At 50.3% G+C, this 10,516-nt stretch overlaps 3 protein-coding genes across 5 annotated transcripts in view; 1 reads left to right on the top strand and 2 right to left on the bottom strand.

The window, feature by feature from the left end:
• Nucleotides 1-145: 145 nt before the first annotated feature.
• LOC121084713 (F-box only protein 6-like) lies at nt 146-4,441 on the bottom strand. Its single transcript, XM_040586545.1, has 5 exons — nt 4,170-4,441; nt 3,410-3,536; nt 1,984-2,079; nt 1,526-1,661; nt 146-835 (listed from the first exon to the last, which is right to left on the bottom strand). Exons 1-5 carry the CDS (start codon nt 4,426-4,428, stop codon nt 689-691), a joined length of 765 nt encoding a protein of 254 aa, XP_040442479.1. The 5' UTR covers nt 4,429-4,441; the 3' UTR covers nt 146-688.
• A 1,601-nt stretch (nt 4,442-6,042) lies between these two features.
• FBXO2 (F-box protein 2) lies at nt 6,043-10,258 on the top strand. 2 transcript variants are annotated; one of them, XR_005826843.1, is made up of 5 exons: nt 6,043-6,364; nt 7,435-7,561; nt 7,658-7,753; nt 8,130-8,564; nt 8,669-8,786. XR_005826843.1 is itself a non-coding variant. In XM_040586544.1 (5 exons), the coding sequence occupies exons 1-5, from the start codon at nt 6,043-6,045 to the stop codon at nt 8,801-8,803; spliced, it is 816 nt and encodes a 271-aa protein (XP_040442478.1). In that variant the 3' UTR covers nt 8,804-10,258. The 2 variants fall into 2 exon arrangements, 1 of the variants encoding a protein (XP_040442478.1); XM_040586544.1 differs by having other exon boundaries at nt 8,130-8,265; nt 8,669-10,258.
• Nucleotides 6,211-10,516, bottom strand: part of DISP3 (dispatched RND transporter family member 3) — a 164,815-nt gene continuing 160,509 nt past the window's right edge. For both annotated transcript variants that reach the window (XM_040586527.1, XM_040586533.1), the window contains exon 24: nt 6,211-6,318. The gene's annotated coding sequence lies outside the window, so the exon portion shown is untranslated. The remainder of the gene's footprint in view (nt 6,319-10,516) is intronic.

Genomic DNA, 10,516 nt, shown 5'->3' with positions numbered 1-10,516 from the left:
GGCACTTAGGCTGTAAGGCAGCTGCCGTAAGGGATTTCTTACCTCCTCTTTAGCTGTTTATTCCAACAGCGATGGGCTGTAGTTGGACAGGGAAGGCACGTACCGTTTTGATCATACACACTTACAGAAACAGTAAGGAACCAAGTACCAGCAACACAGCTTTTATGAAAAAGGATTGACAGTTTCCTTATACTATGAAAGGTCTGACGTGAAAGATACATGTTTTTATACATAAACTGAAACAGGAAAATACCATACAAAACAAGTCTCTCTGTAGCAAAGCCCTTGACAGCATTAGTGATCCAAAGTGAAAAAATTTTAGCCTTATCTTTCTTAAGTTCCATAAACAGGAAAAGGTTTCTATTTAAGACTTACTGTTTGGCTGCAGTACAGGCAACATTAACTAGAAAAGACAGATGTCATATTTAATTGTCCTAGTCTTCCTCCTGTGGAAGGGCGCTAGTAATTGCAGTAACATCCATGGTACAGGAGAATGGAAGATGGAAGACAGAAATCTTCAAGGGGCTAGGCCTGCAGAAGTTCTGCTGTGAACAAGGAGAACTAGCTGCTTGTACGCGCGATCAACTGTGCAAGAAAAGCCAGGACCCACCCAGAGAGTACAGACAAATAAGTGCACCTGAGACCACCTGGTTACAGTCCTGAGGTAAAAAGGACTTAGATTTTGTCTTCATAACAATGTCAGGGGCCCAATGGTGATGCTGCTGTTTGTCACTCGGATCCCATACCATCCTGCCCAGAACTGGGTGTCTTGGCCTCCGTGCTGAAACCAGATGTAACGTACTCCAGCTGGGTAATTCTGGAAGGTGTGAGAAATCTGGAGAGAAAGAAGAAAATTCCTGTTAATTTGCCTAAATAACCCAGCGCTGACCTAGAAGCTGGGACAACTGCAGTATGCGAGTCTTGGTCTTCGGAAAAGCTCATCCTAAGACAGCCTTCATTGGGAGTGCATCATACCCTTTTTGAGGGACAAGAAAAAAGCTGCTCTTCTGCCCTGAAATCCCCTCCACGTCAAACACAACATGAAGCATGATTCTTAGGTATGTTTGTCATGTAAGCAGCAGTGTAATGGGGAAGCTACAGCCAATCAAACCAGTTAAACACGTTTAGCAGTTTAAGAAAAGTAATGTCTGCAGTACTTTATATCCATACAGTAGTTTTAAAATAAAGCTTTTTGATCCAATAGAAACAAGAACTGTGCTCTTGGAACTTAAGTTATTTGGACAAAAATTTAAGTAAAAAACAGAAACAAAGAGACTGAGTTAAAACAACACGGAAGCCCAGGGGATGATCTTTAGAAAATCCTGGGTGCCTACAAAGCAGACCTTGCTCTTTCAAAGCACTGCTTCAGCACTGTCAACAGCAAGGACTTAACTTCTGTATTGAGCAGAGGAAGCTGAAGAGCAGAGGAAGAAGGTCCACTTGGGACTTCTGGCTAAGTAAGACTTACAAGATTCCGGTGTCACAATACTGATGTAAAGCTGCTGCCCACAGGGCTGCCGCTTACCTCTCTCCATGCTGCATCATTCCACTGCTCTATAACCACTGGCTCAGGGCGGAACTCCTCAAGGACAATGTAGTCTTCAGAGAGCAGCCTCACTGTAAGCTCATAGCGACACCCGCAGTCAAATCTGGCAGCATACCTAGAGGCAGGGGATAATCAAGAAGCAGGGCTGTATATACCGTGTTTGGTTTTCTTTAGTGTTCAAAACCAGTCTCCATGGAGATCCCCATCTGCAGAGGAAAAGGCCTGTCATCTGCACAGCTATGAAGAAGTTGTGGAACTCCAGCTATCCTGCTCTGCTACCTCCTTATAGCCCTTTGCATAACCCTGGATTTACCTTATGCTTTACTTGAGAGCTACAGCTCCCAAAGGGTATAGAACTGATTTTACAGCATGAAAACCTTCAGACGCCTAGCTTTAAGTCAGTGCCAGAAACTCTAGTTTTCAGTGCATGTACTTACCAGTCCTTGACTACAATTTCAGGCCGTTTCTCATCCATCAACTGATTCCAGTATCCTTCTTTCTGCAGGGTAATGAGTTGAGATTTGAAGCACGGCCTGCAACAGCAATAAAAATATTCACAACTTCAGAAAACACATCTCTTCCCTCTCAATGTCCATACTTTCCCTGACAGCTTTACTCTCACCAAAAGCCACCCAGACCGTGAAGGCCTGTGAGGCTGATATGGCTGAAGCGTGCCTTTTTCCAGAGCCAGAACAAGACAAGGAAGCAAAAGGAGTAGCTTCACCCCCAGACGAAAGGAATAGTTACCTACAAACTGGATTAAGAGGGGTCCTTGTGCTCGCATAGCATATATTGGCAACAGGAAACTACTGCTTAATGGATGTAAAAAGCAGCTAATCCTCCTCTGTTGACAGCTTTTATTGCAGCTGTTAGCATGACAACCCCACCTAAACTCTCAGAGGTTACAGAGCTTTGACTTTGTCAGGTAAGTGTAGCTGATTAGCTTGCCAAACCTTAACCTTTGCCCACCCCCTTTGGGTAGACAAGAAGCAGGATCCCACGTGGATTATAACGACTATAAAAGTTACATGCAATTCCTGGCAGGGGCAGAGAATTCTAGAGCGGTTTGGGTGGGAAAGGACCGCACAGAGCACCCAGCTGCAGCCCCTGCCGTGGGCAGGGACCCCTCCCCCCAGCCCTGGCTGCTCCCAGCCCCGTCCAGCCTGGCCTTGGGCACTGCCAGGGCTGGGGCACCCACAGCTGCTCTGGGCAGCCTGTGCCGGCGCCTCGCCGCCCTCACCGGGAGCAGTTTCTTCCCAAGATCTAATCTCAATCTCCCCTCTTAGTTTAAAACCATCACCCCTTGTCCTATTGCTACAGGCCCTACTAAAAAGTCTGTCCCCATCTTTCTTATAAGACCCCTTTTAAGTATTCAAACTTAGCACATGCTGTGGTTAAGTCTCTCGGCAGCCCACCCATCTCTTTAGACTAACTAGGATAAAAGTTTGTTTAGCCTGGAGAAAAGGAGGCTCAGGGGAGACTGCTCTCTACAACTGCCTGACAGGAGGGTGTGGACAGGGGGGGTCGGGCTTTTCTCCCAAGTAACAAGGACAGGACAAGAGGAAATGGCCTCAAGTTGCACCAGGAGAGGGTTACATTGGATATTAGGAAAAATTTCTTCACCAAAAAAACATGTAGATGTGGCACTTTGGGACATGGTTTAGTGGTGGACGTGGCAGTGCTGGGTTAACGGATGAGCAGATGATGATTTTAAAGATCTTTTTCAACCTAAATGATTCTATAATTCCAAAAGGTTAATTAAGCTCCTTCCTTTTCTGACCTGGCGCAAGCCTTCTAATCATAGTGCCTTTGCAGACAGACAGGAGGAAGCAGCTCTCCCAGCTCCTGGAATCCAGCTCTTACCCATATGAAGTGACAAAGTATTTGTGTACTTTGGAGCTTGGCATCTCTTTTCCATGAGGTCCAGGCAGATGCTCAATCTTCCATTTATCTCCTTCATTCTTGTCAAGTTTCCAGTGCTGAAAGTTCTCTAAAAGCACAGACAGTAAAGGTGAGCAGTAGGACCTCACTGCAGTTTCCAGTAGTATCTCTGCTTTTGTCAAAGAATTGGCTACAGAAGAATACTAGGAACCTACTCTGATGAGTTTTCAGACACACTCTGTTTTTCTTAAAGCTGAAAGTGACTCCTGTCTTCATGCTGCCATTCCTCTTAACGTGGCTGTCAGCAGCTAGGACAATAGATGGCAGCTTGCTGACCACATCAGAAACTCATAATCAGTAATAAAGCAGAATTACTGTAGCCATGCTAGTCAAGTCTTTGACAACAAGAATTCCCCAGCTGCCCAGTGTTTAATCCCAAGACCTGATCGTTTCATCACCATATTGTACTTGCTGTGCAAATTAACCGTCACCGTCTGCTTGAGCTGGGGCCTTTGTGACTCCGGATTTTTCTGGTCCCAGCCATAGATACATATTTACCAACACTTCACGCCCCCCACGGCAGTTCTGCCGCAGATGTTCACTCGTGGGTCAGCCCCAGCGGAGATCCCTCAGCAGCGGGACAGTCGTATGACACCAGCGGTACGTGAGTAATGCAGGAGACCAGCTCATTCTGTCTGTTGGGAAACTCTCTTCGCCCTCTACAATAAATAATTAAACAAACCTTCAGCACAGGGGTTTTTGATTAAGTTCCTCTTCAAGCTGCAGAGAATATAGAAGATCTTCCAGTCGGAGATGCTTCTGTCCATATTCTGAAGGTAGAAGCCCTCGCGCTGGCACTTGCGCTTCCACAGGGTGGTCAGGTCCACCACGGCCCGCCACTGCGAGCAGACCAGCCTGCAGGTGCGGAGCAGGTCCCGGGCCGGCAGCAGCGACAGCAGCTCCACCAGCACGTCCTCGGGCAGGTCGCAGATGGTCGTCATGGCCCCGACAGCCGCCGCGCCGAGGACCCCGGGGCACCGACGGTTGCGGGAGACAAGCAGCGTTTGCGCGAGGGACCGCGGGACCGCGCACCGCCCCCCGCCGGGACGGGGCTGTGCCCCCCCTGCCCTCCGCCCGGCCCCGGCCCCACCTGGGCTCGGCCCGCGGCGGACTCCGGACACGGATGTGAGCGGCGGCCCTTCCGCAGCGGGCGGGGCGGGGCCGCGCAGGAGGCGGGGCGGGGCCGCGCAGGAGGCGGGGCGGGGCCTTCCCGCCCCCGCCGGCCCTGCCCTTTATCAGCGGGGCCCGGCCCAGCTGTCACCGACATCAGCGCCCGAGGTAAGCGCGGCCCGGGGGCTCCCTGCGGCGGGGTGGGGGGCAGGGGGGAGCGTCGGTAGGGACGGGAGCTGCCCCGGTGGTGAGGCCGTGCCACGGAGGGCGGGAAGGCCCCAGCCGGGGTGGTCGCCCTGCCGTGCCGTGCGCGGAGCGGGACCTGTGAAAGCCCCGCAGCAGGCGGAACCAGCAGCGTGGGTCGCGCCCGTGTTTTTTCTAAAATCGCATTTTATCCTTCGGGACTGTGGCTGAGGGTTGGAAAGGAGGGGTGGGGGGTGGGGGTGCTGCCCCCATAAAGCCAGGGATGCTAAGTGACAGCTGCCTCCCGCTGCCTGCGCGGACCAGGAATGCCCAGGTGCCGTTAGGGCAGTGACTCCCTATTTCGTCCCTCCCCGCCAGATCTGGCGCTGCCTGTGTCACCCGGTGGCGTGTCAGGCTCCCTCCTGCTCTGTTCCTAGCGCTCTCCGGGGCTTAACGAGCCCTGGGGAGTTGGGCTGCATCTCCGCATTCACTGCGGTCTCAGCAGCTTCCCCGCATCAGGCCTCAGCCGAGATAAGAGGCATGTCACAGTGCATCACCCCAGGCTGGTGACACGAATCTGCACACTCATCTGCCCTTGCTCCTGTGGCACCTGGCGCTGGACTCAAGCAGCAGAGAGCTGTCGGAAGCGCAGAATTGGCACATGAAGCTAAAGCTCACACCTCTGACTTAATTGCTCAGGTTATAAGGCCATAGGAAAAGGAATACTGGAGACTATCATCGGAGCTATCTTCAGTTTTGCTCAGACCTGGACTTTATACAGGCTTATGATAACGGGATTAAGTGCCGGCCCCGTGAGGCTGTGCCTTTCAGATGGGGAACAAACTGCTGCAAATGTGGTTGGCAAGGTGCTCCCCACTGATAGTCAGGTACTGCTCTGCAGCGTTTACATCAGTGGCGCTCTTAAAGGCAGAACAGGCACCCAGATGCCTCCCTCTGCAGAGGAAGCAGATTTTTGCAGCAGCAGAGATTTCTGGAAGAGCTGATTCCAGTCTGGGAAACTGACAAACCATCCGCAATTGCAGATGTCAGCTACCTGCATTTTGTGGATGGATTTAACTAAGGGCTTCACCTAAAACATAAAATACTAGTCTGCCTATGTGCTTCAGGGTATTAATAGAGGTCAGGAGATCTTGAGGTTAGGAAGCTATCCATGCCCCCCAAACCATGCTCTAGGGCAACATGCTTATTTTCCCTTTCTTAGACTGCATCAGTGTTTGACATCACTGAGGGTGGGGGACCCCATGTCTGAAGGACCACTGTCACCACTCCTTTCCCCTTCTTTCTCACAAAGCTCTACCCAGCCCAGCCCAAGGATGGAGTCCCTCCCTGAAGCAGTCCTGATCAGAATTCTGGCTTCCATACCTGCGGTGGATTTGGTGCTGGTGTGCCGCCTGGTCTGCTGCCAGTGGAAGAACCTGGTCGATGGAGCTGCACTTTGGATTCTGAAGTGTCAGCAGGAAGGCCTCACTGGAGCAGAGTCACAGGAGGATGCAGAGAACTGGCAAAACTTCTACTTCCTGAGTAAGAAGAGGAAGAATCTCATCAAGAACCCTTGTGGTGAAGGTGAGAGACAAACATAAAAGCCCCAAGATTTCTTAGAGATCAGTCACTGGAAATTGGGCATCTCCAGTCCTTGAAAAGAGATCTTGGTTGCTATCAGGTTGCAGCATTTTCTTCTTGCCCAAGAGTCAAATCACTTATTGCATGCAGTCAAATCATCTAATGGGCATGAAGGCCTTTGATAATCAGCCTTTGCAAAGGGCTTTACTTGACATCAACTTTATATAAGCCCCTGCAGGCATCCAAATCCCATTTGAGAACTAAAATGTCCTTTGCAGAACCCCTGTCCCACACAGAAATGATAGTGGCATCTGCATTTCTAGACTGCTTCTTGCCAAACCATGACAGGAAAGATCAAGCCTTTCCCCAACTCAGGAGCTGGTCTGGCCTTAGTTGACCGGACACTTGACGCTTCCTTCCTCGACACAGCTCAGGCAAATCTTGTTTTACCTTCCTTGCTACAGCCCGTGTCAGAGCTGTGCACATATCTATCCCATTTGCCATTTTTCTGATAACCTATGAACTTTGCTTGGCAGTAAGCGGCAGTGGCCAAGCCTCACAACCCAAGCGACAACAAATACGTTTCACACATCATAGACCAAAGCAATGCTGCTTCTCCATTTTGTTTACAGATTACTTTTCTGTAAGCTTTTCCAACATCTGGGTTCCCTCCGGCTACAACTAGACAAGCCCAGTGTTTAAGGCTACTGCTAGAAACATCACTTAGCAATTTAGAAAATTTAGAAATAAAGCAATTGGCATCTCTCTGCAGGCTATTTCTACCTATGCTGACACACAGTTCAGAATACCTCAATAATTTCATTGGAGTACTTAAAGCCACGTGTACATAGCCGTTTCGGTGGGGCATGTTAGATTTGTTGGTATTAAGCTCAGCCAGACTAAAGGTTTTTGCCTCACCTCTACTTAAACATCTCCATAGCCTACATACAACACTGGTGTTGCATCTAACCACGTGCCTTTCCCAGGCCAGAGCAAGGGTCCAGTGGGAGATGGTCAGGTTCCCCTGGCCCACAGAAACAAAGACTCATCTGACTCTTTTCTGCCATCTGCAGAAGACCTGCAGCACTGGGGAGAGGTAGAGAATGGAGGCGATGGCTGGAAAATTGAAGAGCTCCCTGGGGACTTTGGAAAAGAATTCCCTAGTGAAGAAGTCCATAAATACTTTGTTACATCTTATGAGTAAGGCTGCTTTCTTCTCTTATCCAGGGAAGGGGACATTTTTGGTTCCCCCAGTCCCAGAGAGACTGTGATACGAATTAACATCTTGTGTTTCAGGTGGTGTCGAAAGGCGCAGGTCATCGACCTTAGGGCTGAGGGCTACTGGGAAGAGCTGATGGATACAACCCAGCCTAAAGTTGTGGTAAAAGACTGGTAAGTAGCAAGGATGCCTCAGAAGCCCGGCAGAGAGTCAAGAAGGAGAAGGGAGGGCATATACCTGCACTGGGCCTTAAAACCTCAGCTGCCAGGATCCCCCAGATGTGGGACAGGGCACGGTCTCAGCTTACAGCACCCGCAGGCAGCTCCCACAACTTCAGACTGTTGGTGCGTGTGGCCTCTGAAGAGCAGGTTCCTGCTGTGGACGAGGGGAGGTGGTGGGCTGGGGTAAGAACCATTACAGATCTCCACATCAAACCAAGGCTGCAGGAACCTGATGAGACTGGTAGAGCCTGCGTTCAGCAAGATGCAGCTGCATGCTCTGTCTGCAGAGATCATGCAGGTAAGGCTAGCAGCTTGGGTCTCCTTGCAGGTACGCGGGACGCAGTGATGCTGGCTGCCTCTATGAGCTCTGTGTGAAGCTGCTCTCGGAGAATGAGGATGTTCTAGCAGAGTACAAAAGTGAGACCATTTCCATCCCACAGGACAACGATGCCAACTGGACTGAGGTGAGTTACACCTGTGAGCTCAGCAGGTGACACCCAGCCTGCATGAATCGGGAATATTTTCAAGCAGAGAGAAGCAGGAGAGTTCAGGAGGAGAAGGTTCTGTGGAGCCAGGTGATTGAACAGAGATTCTAATGGGAGGCTACCTTACATAAAACTTGGAAACTTGATGAGCCACCACTGCAGGTGTAAAATGAAGGAGATGCCCAGCTGGGAGAGGTTCAGTGGCCTCTGAACAACAATGGGATCAAAGCTCCTCCCAGTAACTCCCACTGCAAATGTCCTCATTGTTACCCAGCCTGGTAGGTATGACTGGGGCAGGTGGGGTTGAAGGCTCTGTGTGCTGAAGGGTAGGTTCATGGTGGTTTGACGCTTACCAACAACCGTTTTGTCTCTCATCCCAAAGATCTCTCACACCTTTTCCAACTATGGGCCTGGGGTCCGCTTTGTCCGCTTTGAACACGGCGGCCAGGACACGCTGTTCTGGAAGGGATGGTATGGCGTACGTGTTACCAACAGCAGCGTGACCGTGGAGCCATAGCCGTGCTGAACTGAGGCCTGCATGCTGGAGCTGACTTCCCTCAGGGCATCTCACGGCCTTTGGATGGTTTCTGCATGGTGCTGCTTCCAGGCTGTAGAGCACACAACCTTTCTGCGTATGAATGTGCGTGCAAGGTGCCAGGGGCCACCACCCATCTTTCCTCAAGAGGACTATGCAAAGAATGTGAATAGATTGGTGAATGTACCACAGGACTCAGCCTCGCCATTTGCACTGATGTTCTCCGTTAGACATGAAATCACCTAAAAATCCTGTAGACTTGACTTCTCTCCTAAGCCGCTAACCCCTAGTACCCAGCCTGAGCTAGACATCCATCCTGCCTGCTTCCAAGAGTTGGGCATCCCTTAACCTTAAAGGGTAGTTTGGGCATATTTTCTGAAAGTCAGGGGGAGCTGGGGGAGCAAAGAAGAATAGACCTTGTGCCTGAGAACATACGAGGGAAACCCAGAGCCCTGTCACATCTGTCACCAACCGCTTCCTAGACCTGCAGCAAGAACCTTAGCTTCTCCCATTTATAAAGAGATGTCTATTGCTTGCCATACAGGAGCTGTAGCTTGGCTGCCAAGTGCTCTTAGTTTCATTTTTAGTGATAATGCAAAGCGCTAGGGATTGGATCCCTTTCTCTTACACTGTTCCCAGCATCCATTTATCAAGGAAAGGGGTGAGAACTGAAACGTCTCTGATGCCCAACCATGGGGCTTCACCTGGTTCTCTCAGACAGATGGCAACTGAGAGTAATTGCTGGGAGAGAGATGACAAAGACTTAGGGAAGAGGGTTAGAAGCAAACTGGGGAGGGGGTCCAGGAACAGGCAAAACCGACCTTACCTACCCCTTCCTGCCCTCTGCATGCTTCATCCAACAAGCACCCTGGTCACCCAGTATGACTCTCTGCAGGCAGGAGATATTCTTCACAGAGAAAGCTGTTGCTACCCCCACTTGATCTCAGTTCTTCCTGCCTGCTAACAGGGCCTGCACTCCATATGCTTGCTGACAAGACAGCACTTCATACATGCTCCCACTAGTGCCTCTTGATATCACTCAGGGCTGTGAGCCACCGTCCTTAACAAAGACACCTAAGCTTCCCCTGAGCCAAGCCTGTCCCTGCTAGTTTGTCTTCTCAGAAGAGCATCCCCTTAACAAAGCAAAGCTGGAGTTGCCTGGAGTGATAGGCACTTCCATTTTTGTGTCTAGCTTCCCTTCCTAGGCTGCCAGCACATACATAGCTGAATGCCACTTTGCATCAAAGTGCACCGTTACAAGTGCAGTGTACTATCACCTGTAGCCAAAGGAGAGAGCTGAGCTAGTCACTTGTGCACACTCTGCTACATTGGGCTTTCTGCACCGTGGCACCTGGATGCCTGGGGCACACTGGCTTTCCAAACTACAGCTGTACCAAGCCAGAATGCAGGCAAATGTAATAAAGTGACGTAATTGTGTGTGGATCTTCCCTTGTGTGCTGGGTATGCGTGTCCTGTGCTTCAGCCTGCTTCTTCTGTTCAGTTATGTGGAATGATGTCAGCCAGTCCTATCCAAAAACTAATTATTGTGCAATACCATGAGTCTCCCAGAAAGAGATACGTGTTCTGTTCCCCAGCCCAGCAGCCTGAACCGGTCAGAAGCACCTAAAGGTCAATGGGCTTGCAGAGCAGCAGCACAGCTGCACTTAAACATAGTAAGAATTCACACAAGGCACA

The sequence above is a fragment of the Falco naumanni genome, chromosome 3 (genome assembly GCF_017639655.2).
Source record: "Falco naumanni isolate bFalNau1 chromosome 3, bFalNau1.pat, whole genome shotgun sequence".
NCBI classification, from domain to species: Eukaryota; Metazoa; Chordata; class Aves; order Falconiformes; family Falconidae; genus Falco; species Falco naumanni.
Note: the sequence above shows the minus strand (reverse complement) of the source record. Positions and strands in the feature narration are given on the sequence as shown.